This window comes from Aulonocara stuartgranti (genome assembly GCF_965226115.1).
Source record: "Aulonocara stuartgranti genome assembly, chromosome: 15".
Taxonomy (NCBI): Eukaryota; Metazoa; Chordata; class Actinopteri; order Cichliformes; family Cichlidae; genus Aulonocara; species Aulonocara stuartgranti.
Genome location: NC_138951.1, coordinates 23648212 through 23665578, shown reverse-complemented (window position 1 = coordinate 23665578; position 17367 = coordinate 23648212). Strand labels below are relative to the sequence as shown.

General features: G+C 42.1%; 1 protein-coding gene and 1 long non-coding RNA gene across 5 annotated transcripts in view; both read right to left on the bottom strand.

Moving 5' to 3' along the window:
- Positions 1-5971: 5971 nt before the first annotated feature.
- LOC309689095 lies at positions 5972-7252 on the bottom strand. Its single transcript, XR_014271249.1, has 2 exons — positions 7085-7252; positions 5972-6736 (listed from the first exon to the last, which is right to left on the bottom strand). It is a non-coding gene; the product is annotated as an uncharacterized lncRNA (long non-coding RNA).
- Positions 7253-7286: 34 nt separating this feature from the next.
- The window catches only part of LOC309689087 (uncharacterized protein), a gene marked incomplete at its 3' end in the record, with an annotated part of 31072 nt that continues 20991 nt past the window's right edge, over positions 7287-17367 (bottom strand). The window contains exons 1-4 of one of the 4 annotated variants that reach the window (XM_082505254.1): positions 16166-16229; positions 15995-16083; positions 13779-13888; positions 11661-12055 (exon numbers count right to left, since the gene is read on the bottom strand). In XM_082505254.1, coding sequence (XP_082361380.1) covers positions 11661-12055; positions 13779-13888; positions 15995-16047 — 558 coding nt within the window. In that variant the 5' untranslated portion in view covers positions 16048-16083; positions 16166-16229. Of the gene's footprint in view, positions 9095-11660; positions 12056-13778; positions 13889-15994; positions 16084-16165; positions 16230-17367 lie in introns of those variants that run through there. The other 3 variants (XR_014271245.1, XM_082505253.1, XM_082505255.1) reach the window with 3 other exon arrangements.

Genomic DNA, 17367 nt, shown 5'->3' with positions numbered 1-17367 from the left:
CTCCCCACTGCTTGATCGAAAAACTACTGAACAAGTTATTCAAGAGGGATACCAAAGCATGTACTGTAGAATTATCCCCATTGGTCTGAACTGTTTCATCATTTGTCATTGTGTTACAGTTCGAGCTTGCCATTTCACTTTTTTGTTTTTTATGTCTAAAATGTTGTTTTGTGTTAAACTCCGTGTTTGAACGTTTAAAGCGCTGCTGTCCCGCTGTGTGAATGCGTTTCAACTGAACAGCCAGGTCTTTAAATATAAGGTCGGTTTAAGGTTTCTTTGTAACGTCACCTGACGTTTCTTTGTAACGTCACCAGTCAAAGGACTGGCCCGCCCCGTCATAACGAAAGGGGCGGGACAAATCTGTTGCTTAGCAACTGAAAAAAAAGGCACACCGCGCCGAATGCTACATCCGGCCTGCGACGGTACACCGCCTCCGCACCACCGTTTAAACATGAAGTGTGGATGTTAGAAGATCCCAAATATGGTGAGCTACTGGGAAATTACTCACGTTTTTGTTCTTGAGAGTGAGCGATAATAAGCGACATTTTATTGAGAAATTACAGTAGTCTGTCTACAAAAACTACAAAAATGACCTAAATAAGACAGAAGTACACATTCATTTTTATCGTTTTGTCAACAACAGGGCGCATGAGGTTTGTTCAGTATTTGTTGTGTCTACAAGGCTCAGGCGCCCCCATGAAGTGTCTTATTTGTATAGTTGAAAGCATTATAAAGGAACGCAAAACTAAATTACATATAATTATAATTCTTGGCACTTTCTGGTGTGTGTGAGTTAGTGTTTCTCTTTTATGATTTGTGGGTCCAGCGTCAAATTTAGAATCCTTCCCATCACACATGAGGTCTTGAATAATCATCTTATTTTAAAGACCTCGTAGTTTGATAGTTTGCTCTCAGACTGTGGGCTTCCTTGTGGTTTTTAGGATATTTAGAAGTAGAAGGGGATCATCCTTCTGTGGAACCAGCTCCCAGTTTGAATGCAGGAGACGGACACTATCTCTACTTTTAAGATTAAGTTTCAAAGTTACCTTTTTGCCAACGCATATAGCTAGGGCTGAATCAGGTGACCATGAATCCTCCCTTAGTTACCCTGGGACTACCCTGCTGGGGGATTCCCACCATGTGTTTATACACCTCTCTGCATTCAATAATTAGTTCTTGTTCATCTCTGGCTCTCGTCCACAGTGTGTCTTTTGTCCCCTTTTTTGTCTCCTCATCCCCAAAGGGTCGCAGCGGGCTGCCCCTCCCTGACCGTGGTTCTGCCAGAGGGTGCTTCCTGTTAAAAGTGAGTTGTTCCTTCCCACTGTATTGAGGTTTTTTCTTTTTAATTGTAGACTTTCTACCTTACAATCTATACCACCTCGAGGAGACTGTTGTTGTGATTCAGCTCTGCATAAATACAATTAAATCGAATTAAGTGGGTTCAGCTGTTTTGTGAAATAAATGTGAGTGACATGGTAAGTAATAGCCTGCATGTAACTCATGGTAAGAAGAGCAATATCGCCCCCTCCTGGTTCAACCTTTTTTTCTTTGCAGTAATCTTTCCAATAATAATACATATGCACTAACCTCATGCTTGCTGTTAACAATAGCCTAAAGACACAAAATCAAGTTTAGTTTTTTCCTTAAGTTTATGTTTTTTTTTATATGGTTGGCATTTATTTTGTTTCTTTTTAATAATTATATTGATTCTATTGATTGTTTGCCAAGCACTGAGGTCTCTGCTTAGACTGTGCTACTGGGATCACTGATTTAAAAATGAGGCAAAAGCAGGAATTCAGTGTGGGTGAGTAATATGAGCATTTATGAAGGCTGTCCATGACCTGTAATTAAATTTAGCGTCATTAGTGCCACTCATTGCAAGTGACAGTGCACATGCTTTCAGCATGGAGTCTGCTCTTATGGTAGCAAAATAAATTCAGAAAATCTCCATCAAAAAGCAGCTCAGCAGCAGAAATATATATGGTCAGCTGGTTGTGAGTTAATGAGCATGTGAAATCAGTGTGAACATTTTGAAACAACAACTCTCCAACCTCGTAATTGTAAGACTGCCTGTGCAGCCACAGGAGCCTTCAGAGAGTCTTCCTGCTTGTCTCTTGGGTTGATTTGCTCGTGTTTTCTCACCCAGTCAATGACTGTAAAAGGGCTGGACTAATTGGAGGCAGGTGTAATTGATTGCACTGATATGCTAGTCTACTTATAGCCCACATTACAAACACTGCTGTGCTATTTTGTCTCTCAGTGCAGGTATGTAATGTGACAAAACCTCTAATGATCTGATATGTTTGGGATGGATGGGCTGTGAATTATATAGTGAATTGTCTTATTTTGTCGCTCTGTGCAGGCTTTCTACTTGCAGGGTGGTGGGTCTCAGAGGACAATTGCTACCCCTGTTGAAGTGAACAACGTGTGGAGTGCAACTGGCTTTGTGGCATAGCTGGCTCTGGCCTTGGACTGTGTGTTTTTACTTTGTACCTAAATGGGACACTGGACTTCTAACTACTATTCATTGTGTTTATAAATAAAATTTTAGAATTTTATTGACTGTCATCTTTTTGCCCACGGTTGGTGAGACCTAGAATCTCTTTGTGTGTGTGTGTGTGTGTAACATCAACAGGGTTTTGCATAAAAGAGTGTGAGCAGGTCAAAAGGTCAATTCATTTATTGTAGTTTTATGGCAGCACCCTCTAGTGGCCTTGAAGCAAACAGTCTCCTAACTAAGCCATGGCATCTCTGGTCTCTCCTACTTTTGTGTGCTCTGCTGGAGGAGCAGCATTGGATCTAGTGATACTGAGTAAGCTGATTAGGACAGGCCTGGAGAAATGTGGTTTGCATGAAGTATCAGGAAAAAAACAACCTTGTATTGTAAAATAATAATACACGAATAATACTTTTCATGACATTCAGATTTCTGGACTCACGAGTTCATAGAACATTAATGTTACGAAACATTGAGAAGTCTTAAAACTACATTGTATACTTATTATTTATTTACTTTAATCAGATTTGACTGGTATTTTTAAACATTACGTTTTTGTTCCTTCAACTATTGTATTTAAGCTTATGACTCACTCACAGTATGTTTATATAACTGCCTAAAAAACGGTGAGGATGTGGCCGCAGTGGCTGAGAAGCAAGAACTTTGCTTTTTCTTTTTTTTTTCTTTTTTTAATTGGGAAGCATAAATGAACATACCAGAAAACCCTGCACGAAGGAGCCATATTTGTTTTTTGTGTGTGCATAAGATGAAGCTTTAGTATTATTACACATATGATAAGGATGTTAGCATGCAACACACAAACTCAAGTGGTGTTGCCAAGATAGTTACTGACTGGCAAGAAACTTCTAGAAGAAATCTGGTGACAGTCCAAAGCACAAATGAACATGTTTAATACTCGTGCAAGACCCTGTGGGAAGGTGCCAGATTGCTGTATTTTGTGTGAATCAGGAAAAGTGCACGGTGATGACTAAAGCTTATAAAACATCTCTCTCCTTATGTGTGCATATATGAGAAAGAAAATTCTGCCAAAGCAACTTTAGCTTCTTGCAAGCATCAGTACACAAAGGATGCTAACACAAAGCTAGCCAAGAACCAAGAGTGATTTTAAAGTTGAACGTATGCCGACCCCAGCAGCCAAAGGGAGCTCCGGGGAGAGCTTCTTGGGGTCCAGTGATGTGTCCTGAAGAGACGACATGAGCTCTCCCTCCTGTAGGCCCACCCCAGCAGTAGGTGCTGTCTGTCTCATTCCGAGTTAACTGCTACTCCTCTACATCTAAACGAGCCAGTTGAGGAGGTTCAGGCATCTGACAAGGGTGCCTCTTGAACGCCTCCTGGGTGAGATGTTCCAGGCATGTCCCACCAGGACAGACAGGACACACCCAGGACATGTTGGGGAGATCACAGCACTCAGCAGAGAATGCCTCAGTGTCCCCCAAATAATGGAGGAGCTGGCTCGGGAGAGTAAGGTCTGGGTCTTCTCTGCTTATGCTACTGCCACCGAAACTGGACACCAGATAAGCTCAGAAAAATGAACAACCTGTTTAAATAAAGGTTAATTTAAAAAAAATGTTTGTCATTAGCTAGTCTGTGTACATGTACTTCTTCTCCAGTGTTGAAAATGTTAAACTCACAACCTGCACATTTTCTGGTTGCATCATCAAATAAATACCCCCAAAAGTAGTCTGAGTACTTTTACACTGGTTTTATGCTGCGATATTTTCAAAGTCTTTCACTGAACACATTCAGTCACACATTGTTCATCATTTATTGGAAGTTTATTGTTTAATGTCCTGTCTAAATAACTTCAGTCACCATTTGTATTCATTAATGAATAACTGACTTCTAATATTAAAAGAAATAGAAACTGTTGTGCTGTTGTTCACGTAGAAGGGCCTGCTGCTGGATGTCCAGACTTTGTGCGTCAGCAGGAGGGTCAGGGTACAGGGTTCGAACCTCCTCATGAGATGTCGTATCTGCTGGATAAAAGCAAGCTACATCACATCTGGGATTGTCCTAGAGCTGCCCTACAGTAACAACTGACTAATATATGAAATACTTGCAGTAGCACAATAATAAACACAAAGCAAAAAAGTGTTTAGTGAAGATAAAAAACCCCATCAAAGTTTTAGTTTGGATAAAGGGAGACAGAGCACCAATCTAAACAAGTCTAAACCATCTGGCACCTCCACACTTGTAAGAACAGCATGACCAAAGTGATTGTAGGAGGAAACAACCTTGACTTCCTTTACATAGCTTAGTACTGAGAATAAAAGAAAAGCATGATTAGAATTATTTGTGCTTCTTCTTCTTTCGGCTGCTCCCTTTAGAGGTCGCTACAGTGGATCATCCGCCTCCATCTCTCTATTTCTAGCATCCTCCTCAGTCACACCAACCCCCTGCATGTCCACCTTCACTACATCCACAAATCCTTTCTGTGGTTGTCTGAAAACATCATCCACGGAGACTCTTGCCTGATCTCATCTGTCAGCCTCTCCATCACCAGTGCAAACAAGAAGGGGCTCAGAGCCTCTCTCTGATGTAATCTCAACCCATCACATACTTCTCTGCCCCTCAGGACTTTCTTATGCAGCACCACAGTTACTCTCTTCGCACCTTATCATAGCCTTCACTCCTACCCTCTCTATGCCTCCCGTCTCCATCCTCTTCAGAGTTGCCTCACTTCCTTCTCTAATTCAATTTTCGTCCAAAGTACTCCTTCTCCCTTCTCAACACACTTTCTTCACATTAGCACATTTCCATCTCTATACTTGGTTACTCTCTTCCAGCACAATTTATGTGCCTTGCCATTCATTAAAAATCATTTTCTCCTTAGTGTCCAGCCTCACATACAACTCACTACTCAGCTGTAACTTTATTAATCCCTCGGGAGGGGTCCTCTGGGGTTTTCACAAAGCTGAATAAACGTCAAACAGAAAACTGATTAAACAAAGTGTGAGACGGTGGAGAATTGACGCCAGCGCCCGGTTACATTTTAGACAGCAAGGAGCAGACGCAGTTTCACTCCACCGAGGGAGCTCGTGACGTACTACGCGGCTTTCTTTAGACCGCGAAGGCGGGTCCTCAGGTGGAAGCAGCCTCTGAATTTGGACACCCCCGCTGTTTCCGGCCAGCCAATAATAACGGTGACATTTAACGTATTTTGTCGAATAAATAAACACTGTAAAATATATTTGCCCCCCCCCCCCCAACAGCCCTTTGAATGTTGGCAAGTATGAACCGTCTGCTCGGTGTTTCCTAAAACGTTAAAGCACGTTTGGCTTCACACTGACAAACAGACCCAGCTTCGGCACAAACCTAAACTAATATGACACCGGAGCGGAAAGGCTGATTATGTTTCCAAGATGGTTTGTGTTTTTTAAAAGGAAGGAAACCTTCCTCAAAGCGGGCAGAGCAGTGGAGCCGCCGAGGGAAAAGCACACGATACAAAAACTGTAGAATTAAAAATATAATTTATTATGTTTAAATAGTTAAAAATATAAAATGAATTAAAACAACCTTGGCCAAGGGAAGACACAATAAAAATCAATAACACACAACATTAGAAGTCCAGTGGAATCCACCACGGCCTAAAAGTCACAGAAAACTAAGAGGTCCAGCGTAGTATTAAAAGAGGGAAACCCAGCGGAGTCCTCGCCTTCCTCCCCGCATTCCACGTCCTGGTGCACTGAAGAAAGGGAGGGAGCGGCAGTCACTATTCCTTTGGCAGTTTACTTTATAAAAAGGATAAGTCAAAGACTTACCCGGGTGGGCAGAGCTCTCAACTCCGCCCGCCGCTTCCTCAAACTGCAATCGGCACCGCGGTCTCACTGCTTCTGTTCTCCCGCAGTGCACGAGCTGGCTCTTGTCGTTATTGCCACCAGACTGCCGCTACGCGTCCCTAGTCGCTGGTCATCTGCCTTTTTTTCCTCTGATCGTTTCCCCTTTCCAGTCGCTGGTAATCTCTCTTCCCAGTCGCTGGTCGTCTGCTCCATCTGATCATCTCTACTCTCTGATCGTCTCTCGCTCTCCCCTCTGATCGTCTGTGTCTTTCCTCTGTCTGTCTCGCATTCTCCGTGTTACATTTTTGTTGAACACCGGCTCCAAACCTCTTATGTGTCCTTGAGCACTCTGTAAATTACCTTTTCTTTTCTCTCAGGTGTGTCCAATTAGTAAAAACGGGGGAAAAGGCGGAGTCTCTCCAGGACAATTTGCCGGCAACTAAAAACATGCAAACTAAATAAAACACTGCACAAAATACATGCAATATAAAAAATAAATATATACACTTCACATAAAAATACAGCACAGCAAAACAACGTCCGTCTTCCCTGGATGACACTAACTAACCGACCAAAGAGCCGCGTTAAGTGGCGATATCACTAACGTCAGGTAACTTAGCCGAAGGTTAGCTAAATTTGACTTTGTAAGACTTTTTCATTACGCTAACATTTGTGATATGACTGCACTATGCTGCTGTTGTTGACTCCACTTAATTCTACAATTCTTTCATTATGCTAACATGTGTCCTGGTGTATATATGAAGTGGGATAAAAACCCAGAACTAACTTTTAAGAGTTTATTTCTTCTCCGCTTCGACCGTCGGCCATTTCCCCAAAACGTCCTCCAACCTATGATTCCAATGAATCCTGGTGGGTCAGGAACTGCTTTTAAGCATCTTGTAATCGTCGTTCCAACACAGCGTGTTTGTTTTGATTCGTAGACCCCGAAAATGGTGCCGGGATCCCACAATGCATTGCGGCGTGCCGTCAACTCCAAAGCGTCATTCAAATCTGTGAGCGCGCAAGGAACGCCGCCTCTCCGCGTGCGTTTCTTGTGACGTCACTGGCAGATCAAAGGCGTTCGCGCTGGTCTGTCAGTAACGTCACAGACAACCGAGCCTATAAATAACGGCTCTCAGACAGAAAAATCAGAACTCGATGCTCATGTGTTTGCAAAACGTTCAGCAGTCGGCGCTCTGTAATACAAGAAAATTCTCACACGCTCAAACGGAGAAAATCTAATTTGTGACACAACAATGGAAACCATCAACGAAAATTCAATCGTGGTCACACCAGACCAGATTATCCCGCCAATCAACAGGTGCTTTGAAAGGCTCTCTGAAGTTCAGTGGAGCATTATAGAAAATGGAAAATGCGACTCCAGCGTCCATGCCGTGCTCGCTGATATGATTTCTGAAATCATTCAGATCGCCTCTGCCAGCATCCTGAGGATTGCCCTTTCTGTTATTCAGGAACCCATGATAAGGGAAGAGTTTATGGATGAGGGGAAAATAAGGGTGTCCCTCGGAGACTCGATCTCAGCTGCCATCGCCGGCGCTCTTAATGTCTCAAAACAGCAAGATAAGAGCGCTGACAAGCTGACGCTGATGGTTGAGGAAGAGATCTCAGAAAAGGTCAGCTCAACCATTGCACTGATTGAAAAAAGCCCCGATTTCCCAGTAGACCCTGCCGTTTATGTTAGCGGCAAATTTAGTAGTATTAAGAAACTACACCGCATGGTTTGTTGCGCTGCCTCATGCCTGAAAAGGTATGCAGCATGTAAGCTGCGCTGCCAGTGTGGGACAAATGGGTCTCATTCCAGTACAGAACGTACTGGTTCAAAAATATCAGTGAAATCAGCAATCGCAGAGATTTCTGTTATTCTGTCAACAAGGAGCTCAGATGGAGAGATGACAGGAAAAGATAAAGATGAGCTCCCAGAAGAATCACAAAGCCATATAAAACCCACTGCAGAAACACAAAGTATCCAGGCTCCAACCCCAGTAGAAATGGTTGCAGTTGACATCGTAGGTGAGATACTTGCTAACATGGATTCAAGCAGTGAAGAGCTCTGTGAGAAATGTAACTTACCCAAACCTGCCTTTAATGCAGGCTTAATTATCCACAAGGTGAGACACTTCTTCTCCAAATGTGTGCCATCCACCTCACACGCCAGGCTCAAAGCACGCAAACACAACTTTTCCATGTTTGCAAAAAAACAATTTGAAAAAATGAAAACAGAGCTGAAAAAAAGAATAAAGGCAAACAGGAAACATTTTGTTTGTCTACAAAACATTTGCAATCACCCCAAGAAGGAAACTGCGCCCTCCAATGAAAGTATAGTTTTCATTCTCCCAGGGTCAGTACCTGAAACGGCTGCTCCCCAGAGTACAGAGGCTCATCGCTCCCCTTCTCCACATACGGCAAGCCTGGGAACCGCAATTAAACGTTCTTCTTCAGTCGACTTTAACGTCATTAGATCAGACGTTAATCAGTTATTTGACAAATTAACAAAGAAAGAAGAACTCTTCCTCATCGATAAGACCTTGGGGGACTTTAAAAATAGTGGGCATATCAGGAATTTTACGGAGGACTTAGTGGCAAACCTGTTTGATCTACTTACGGTGGATCGAGGCTATCAAATCCCCATACCTCTAATGGGTAGGTCCCTCTCAGACACGGTCATCTCCAGGACTCCGAAATCAGTACAGGGCTCAAAGCGTCGCATTTCTGCTGAAGTCCTCTATGTCCTCATAGATGACACAGTAGAAAGGTTTTTGCAGAAGCTTTTACTCTTCTGCAATGAAGAGAAAGATCAAATGATTCAAATGGACAAGATTTCTGGGGCCCTGGAAGACATCCACAACTTTATTAAAAGAGCACAGACCACAACACAGGAAAAAAGCCCTGATTCAGATGGCAGAGGAAAAGAATCTGGTGCATCACTTCCAACACCAAAACCTGGGAGAATTTCTCCAGATAAATGCTCTGTGGCATCTGACAAGTCACCTCGAACGCCACAACCTGGGAGCATTTCTCCAGATAAATGCTCTGTGGCATCTGACAAGTCACCTCAAATGCCACAACCTGGGAGCATTTCTCCAGATAAATCATCTGGAGCCTTGAGCCTGAAACACTCTCTCAAAGATTCCTCCAAAATATCAGAGATGGATTCTGTGTCAGGTTCATCTTCTGATGTTGAGAAAATTTCCAATGACCTTGCGTTGCTCCTTATCATGAGAGTCATCTATAAATCTAAACCTGAGACCCAAAAGTTTGCTGCTCAGATCGCAACTACTACAAAAGAAATAGACACGGTCATCAACCGTCTGAGCAATCTAATGCAGCCTGAACTCAGCAGCACAGCGTCTGCCACAAGTCTGACAAATGACAAGACAAAGTTCATCAAGAAAATAGCCAAACGCCTCATCAAGGAGTTTGGCTCCCCAGACAATGTCTTAAAGGCTTTGATGGCAAATGATTCATCTTTTGATGAGGCTCTGATTAGACATCTAAAAATCACTCTCGGAGTCATCCCGGGTCCCCCAAAGACGTCCAAAATATCCAGGTTTTTTTCTGCGGTGGGAAAAACATTGCTAAAACCCTTCAGGTGGTTCACTAAAGCCAGAGATCATTAAAATGACCATTTTGGCTTTTCCCACTGCCCTGCTTCTTTTAAAATCTTGAAGCAGACTTTTAGCACCAAATCCTTTTTTTAAAAACATCACCATAAAATTTTGGGATCAGCCCTCAAATCCAAATTTTAGAACTGTAGTTCACGCCATCTCGTCTCCTTTTGATTTCCATCCCCCCAACCGGTCGCAGCGGATGGCCGTCCCTTCTGAGCCCGGTTCCGTTGGAAGTTTCTTCCTGTTAAAGGGAGTTTTTCTTCCCCACAGTCGCCTCGTGCTTGCTCAGAGGGGGATCATTTGATTGTTGGGGTTCTCTGTAGTACAGTAGGGCTTTGACCTTACAGTACAAACAGGGAGGAGACTTTGGCTTGATTTTTAAAATATCTAATTCGGCATGAAATAAAAAAAATCCAAATTAAAAATGCATTCCAAGTTTGTTTGTGTTTTTCTTCTGTTGTCAAATATGTAGAAAGTGTTACACGTGTGATTTTAGTCATTTTGCATCAGTTTGTAGCCGACGTGTCTGTTTGTGATCATCCTGCATCTGTTTTTGTCTGATTTGTGTCTTAGTTTGGTCAATTTACATCACTTTTGTGGCCCAATTTAGTTGTTTTGCATGTATTTGTGGCAAAATGTGTGGACGCTGTTTGACGTTGCTATGTTTTGTCTTAATGCTTCACTTTGGTTGTTTATGTATGTGCTCATTTTGATTCTAGATGTAGACCTGACATCTGAAAATTAGCACCTAGTCCACTTCGAACATTTTTTTTAGTCCAAATAAAAAAATTTGGACTAATAAAAGTCCAAATAAAAAAATGTTAATACTTTTTCTTTTTTTCGCCAACCTTGTAGAGCAGTGGTTCCCAAACCTTTTTTGCTAGGCCCCCCTTTGTTTTACAAGAAAAATGTTCGCTAAAAAATATTATTAGCCAAAGCTTTCACTGGAAGTCAGTTACTGGTGTCAGGCCAGCTCCCACTTCTTCTTTTGTGTTACTTCTGCATATAAGTATACACAAAGAGACATTGAGACCTGAATCACAAATAAAAGCCACCTTCAAGATTAACAAACACTGTTTAAAGAGCTCCGTATAAACTTCTGTGTGCAACAAGGCCTCTGTAGCATCCAGACCACACTGATCTAGGTCTTCTTGGTAGAAGAAGGTGTTTCCTTTTTCCAGATGTTTAAATGCCAGCCTCCCCAGATTCAGAAGAAATTTCCTTTCAGCCATCTCACTTGTTTCATGTCCCCCCACATGTTTGTTCCCCTTCTTCATCTGAACCAACAAGAAGTGTGAGTACATGTCAGTCAGGGTCTTGGGCAGCTCTCCTCTCTGCTCTGTAGTCAACATGTGCTCCAGAACTGTAGCAGTGATCCAGCAGAAGACTGGGATTCTACACATGATGTGGAGGCTCCTGGATGTCTTCATGTGGGAGATGATTCTGGACAGCTCTTCATCACTGAATCTCCTCCTGAAGTACTCCTCCTTCTGGGCATCAGTGAAGCCTCGTACTTCTGTTACCCTGTCAACACGTCTAGGAGGGATCTGATTGGCTGCTGCAGGTCGGGGAGTTATCCAGACGAGAGCCGAGGGAAGCAGATTCCCCTGGATGAGGTTTGTCAGCAGCTGGCTGACTGATGACTTCTCTGTGACATCAGACAGCAGCTTCCCGTTGGTGAAATCCAATGATCCAAGTCTGCTTTCATCCAGGCCGTCAAAGATGAACAAAAGTTTACAGACAGCGAGCTTCTCTGCTGTGACCTTCTGTAATGTTGGATGGAAAACATGGAGCAGCTCCAGAAGACTGTACTGCTCGTCTCTGATCAGCGACGCTGTTGGTCAGAACCACTCTGATGGGTCTCTGTTGGTCAGGTAAGGCTTTAAAGGTGTCGTGACACCTGACTGTAATGTCATCAAGAGCCTCCATCTTGGAAGCTGTCTCCAGCTGCATCACCTCATGTTGGTTATGAACGTCTTCATTCTGTCCCTCTGTGATGTAGAGCTCAGTGTAGATCCTGTTCGGGAGGGTTCCACTTCCTGTATTATCAGTTTCTTCAGTCACACTTTCAAACCTCCTCCTCAGACTGATCTTATATTCTTCTAAAACCTCTTCCAGACTCGCATCTGCTGATTGACAACAAGAAACCAAAAAGAATGAAATGTCTTTAGTGTGTGAAACTGCATGAAAAACAGACTTTTATCTTTTGACGGGAGGGATGGGAATGGTGTTAAGCATTGTAAATTGTAAATAAGCTTCAGAAAATAGTAAATCGTGTAACATGACATTTTCGGCATTAAGTTATAACCAGTGTGTGACTTATTTAAAACATTTTGATTCATAATCAGAACCTTTTTTTGTCACAGCAGAGACAAGAAGCAACTGTTAAAAATGTTCCTAATGAGACATTTTAAGAGGAGGGAAAATCCCCCTCATACTGGCTTCACATCATTGGCTCCCTGTTAAATCCAGAGCTGAATTCAAAATGCTTCTCACATAAAAAGGGCCATAATAAAACAGCCCCATCTTATCTGAGAGGCCTCACAGTATCATATCAGATAGATGGAGCACTTTGCTCTCAGCCTGCAGGTTTTATCCTGCCCTCCTCCCCTCATTCCAACCAGTCGTGGTGGATGGCGGCCCGTCACTGAACCTGGTTCCGTCTCAGTGTTCGACTGTACAAAGAGAGAGTTTTTCTTTCTTAATGTCTCCAAGTCGTTGCTCGTAGGGAGTTGTCTGAGGCTTTATTACTGAGGCTTTACCTAACACTATAAAGTGCCTTAAGGTGGCTGTTGTGACTTGGTGCTATATGAATAAAATTTAAGCGATAGCAGAAAAGCAACAAAAACTGTTAACCCAAGAAAATAATGGAAGGAAATAGTTCTGAATATGCTTAATACGCGAATCCTCATCTTATATAGTTCATGTAATCTGCTACATGTAATTTCATTCAGTGTGATGTTATATGTAATCTGTGTGGGAAAAACGAGTTATTGTCGTCTTAGTGAGCTCTGTGGGTCAGACGTTTCTGGCTCTGTACGAAGAGAGGGCTCGTGAGCGCGCTCCATTTGTTCTCCATGTGATCCTTTACTCTCTCTGTGCTACTGCGTCTCTTTGCCTGCTGTGCTACACCCTGGGATTACTGTTGCTGTTGTTTGGCCATTTACATGATTCTGTTCTTGTTGTACAGTAGCTGCTTAATAAAGTGTGTACATGAACTCTGCTCTTCTTTAGATGATCTTTTGTTGAGTGTTTTTTTTTGTTTTTTATTTCATCTAAAAATCTACAAATGACCAGCTAAACTTTTGGCCCAGCAGCACACGCAGCCATACAAACTATTTCATTTTGAGCTGCTGCTATGAAATCAGAGCCAAATGGAAAAGCCTGCTGCAGCGTTTTTTACTCTGATTTTCTGTTTGTAGTTGGATTCAGCCAGTATCCAGTATTTTGATCATTTATTTCCAACAAACAATTGAATCCTTTCGTTTCTAACACATCACCCAGTTTGCATCAGTATTGATCTCCAGCATGTTTTTCTCCGCGCGAGAGCCATTATGTTTTCAGTGTGTTCCTCTGATTGTTTTGAGTAGTATATATTGAGGATTGCCTGATATTGTGAGCAGGTGGGGAACATGACAGCTGAACTTTAGCAAACCAGGTGAAAAATAATTAAGACAATCACAAAGCAGGAAGTAAAACTAACGTGAGACATGAAAGGAAACAACATTCAAAGTAAAACAGGAAAAAAACCTATACCATAAAAAATCGAATGAAATCTTTTTCATGCACCTACAAAACAAGAAGTCAAGTTTTCAAAAATGTGTTCATCAGCACACGGATACCGACTCTTACTTTGGACAGAGATGCCACAACTGGTAGCGACTGAATCCTCTGAGACATCTTGACCCAAAGCACAGCAGGACAACTGCTCCTCCTCCTCCACACCAACATCACTGTTCTCTCTGAGGACACAAAGGGAAAATTATTATTACCAGTGCAACTGTCAAAGTGACCAAAGTGACTCACACGCAGGTGTTTACAGTGCATTCATCTGTAGTGAATAGTGAAGCACAGTTCAAAAAGACAACAGGACGAGTTGATGCAGGAACTTGCCTTAGTTAAAGGTACAGCTGCACAAACTAAGTTCAAACCTGATCCTTTTCTATGCAGAGCTCTTCTCTAAGGTCAAAAGTGTTCTCCTCAAGGTTTCCCACCCAATGACTGCTTTCAGTTTGTCACGTTAGGTGCAGTGTGGAAGATTATTCCACGATCAATGGTCTTTGATCAATGATTGTTGATCAATGGTCATGACAATTTGCATATTCATGATCAAGGAACTGACGTCACAGCCAGTGGGCTGGTTTCAGTCATTGTACAAATGTACTGTTTATAAGACTGGAAAGCTGCAGTCAGCTGTGTGTGACCACCCAACAATTTATCGTTGATGGAGTTCATCTTGTTCCAGAACAAGGAAGGGAAAATGCAGCTTTTTCCCTTCTGCTGTCTTTCTCGAACTGAGCAAAACTATGACGTGGGAGAAGTGGAACTGCTAGCTGGCGGGAGGGAGCAGAACACCTGCTCATTGTTCATCGTTTGACTGACCACAAGCATCTTGCATATCTCACAGCAGCCACTCAAGACAAACCAGGTGGGCCCTCTCCTTTGCTTGGTTCAACTGTGTTATGATCTATAGACCCGGCAACCCAAAACGAGAAACCCAACACTTTGTCCCGTCAATTCTCAACTTCTGATGCCACGGCAGAGGAGACCATTATTTTCCCGCCCTCCTGCATTGTTTGTTTGCTGTACTAAGAGATTGAGTCATTTTCTGCAATGCATAGCGGGACACATGTCCCAGATGTTGAACTTCACATCATATCATGCTTTGTAGATACTTGCAAATCTCTATAATATTAAAGCTTGGCATTCTACACAAAAAAGCTATGAAACCCTGAAAAAGAACCAGCTGTTTTTCTGTGTTCTTTAAATTAATATATTGACCATTATTAGCTGCAAAGGCCTTCGAAACGGATTTGCACAGGGCAGATGTATTCAGGTGAAAATGTATGACTATATTATGCCAAGCTTTTGAGGATCTTAATGTCTTTTTCCTTTTTGGCAGTTTTGTTCGCTGACTGTGGCAGATCAATACTGAACTACAGGTTAAAAGTCTTCATATAACAGGAAAATTTTTCAGCTGCATTATTCACTTGGAAACTCAATCTCTGATTTTCAGAATCCATTTGTTCCATTCCAATCATATTACCAAATCATACACTTTTGTTGTTGTTATAAATGTTATTTTGGTTTTAGCGACAGCAATTCTTCGCTTCTTTTTGACTTTTTAAAGATGCATCTTGTGGGCTTCAAGTATTTGGAGTTTCCATCCAAACTTCTACATTCTGAAGCCTCTACAGCTCTGAAGATATTCAGAGATGCTGAACCAAACAACCAACCGTGTCTTCTAAGCCTACATTTTATTTCTTTTTAGTTTGATGACAAAAAGTAGCCCCTCACTCAGCCGTACATCTCTGGGCTCAACTCTAAAGTCCAACCTCCTCCTTAGGTTTGTCCTTAAGGCTAAACGTCCAAATTCTTGAGACGTAACAAAATTCAGTTAAAATGAAGTCTTTATTTTAAACTAATCTTACAAACCAATACCAACTAAAAATTGGCAACTAATATTACCAAAGTCACTTTGACTATTCTCATAAACTGATCGGACTGCATTCATTTTATATATAAAGCTCCAGTCACCTCAAAGTGTTACTGGGCACTGCGCTGGTATGGAATGAGTGATAAACGTCTGTACAGGTGTTTTTGAAGTAATAATCATCATAATCTCAAACTTCCAGGAGTAAACTCCACTGACACCAAGTCCACCTGTTTGTCCACATTCTTTTAAAGATTTCAAAGTGAAACTTTTTGCACGGATTTTCTCTTCTTCCTGTTAAACCAGTCCTCTCCCACTCAATCTTACTTGTCCTTTTAAACTTGTAATTGTTTCTACATACTGATTTCACCTATGTTCTCTATTTCCTTCGTGTACATTAGAGACAGTATCTTACTTTGTGTCGGTCACAGACAGACGGCTGGATCCTGGAGACTCCAGATCACTCATCTTCAGTCAGTCTGAGAGAGAAACCAGCAGTACTGACTGTGAAAGGAGAACCAGAATCATGGTGAATCTCTTTTCAGGAGTCACATCCAAGACTGACAGAACAAAAAATGAAACACACTCATGGTCTCGTAAAAAGTGACTGTGAGGAGAAGGAGGCAGGCCTTCATCAACACAAATCAAACAATTATTAATTAATTCGATTTTTGATGGAAACGGAAACAAGCAAAATACGCACTTACTTTGACAGTTAATGATAATTATACTACTGTTTAACACCGCGTGTTTCCGTTTGAGTTAATCTAATTATGGTTCTGTGAAATAACACTCAGTGATTTTCAGAGTTCAGTCAGACTGATCTCAGAGTTATGTCCGTGATCACCACTGTATGAAAGCTTTAGTCACATTTAAGGGCAATATCACCAAAATACAGTAAAAGATCTCCTCCTTGAATGTTTCAGATAAAATGGAAAACAGACTCATGCAGTAAATATTCTTTTATTGGAGAGAAAACTGTGCAGTATAATTTACTCGAGATGTTGAAGATATGAGAGCATTAAACAGGCTGATGTTTGGAAGAGGCTCTGACAGGAGAGAGATGATACAGAAACATGGCATCCTTATAAAATACTGACACACTTTATGAACGGACAACTTTTCACAGCTCTTTGAACATTTAAATGAGCTGCATACTTTCCCCACTGAAACCAGCACAATCCCTCTGTGATGGAAACAATATTTGAACTAAATGTACTGTGGATAAATCAAAGCATTATCAAAGTTGTCCGTGGTTCCCTTATTTTTCCTTCTTTCCCTGTCAGATCCTGTCCTGCAGGATAAACATGACTGAGTGGTTCCCTGCATGCAGCTGTTACAGTTTGTGTTGGAGATACTTCTGCAAATACAGGAAGCAAATATCTAAAAACTGTTTTCAATGTTTTTACCAGTCTGTCAACTACAGAGAGCTGTCTGTTGTCCCCCTGTTCTCCTCTATATCTCTCAGCTGATGCTGGCTCCTTTAAATGTAACTTTATTAATCCCTCGGGAGGGGTCCTCTGGGGTTTTCACAAAGCTGAATAAACGTCAAACAGAAAACTGATTAAACAAAGTGTGAGACGGTGGAGAATTGACGCCAGCGCCCGGTTACATTTTAGACAGCAAGGAGCAGACGCAGTTTCACTCCACCGAGGGAGCTCGTGACGTACTACGCGGCTTTCTTTAGACCGCGAAGGCGGGTCCTCAGGTGGAAGCAGCCTCTGAATTTGGACACCCCCGCTGTTTCCGGCCAGCCAATAATAACGGTGACATTTAACGTATTTTGTC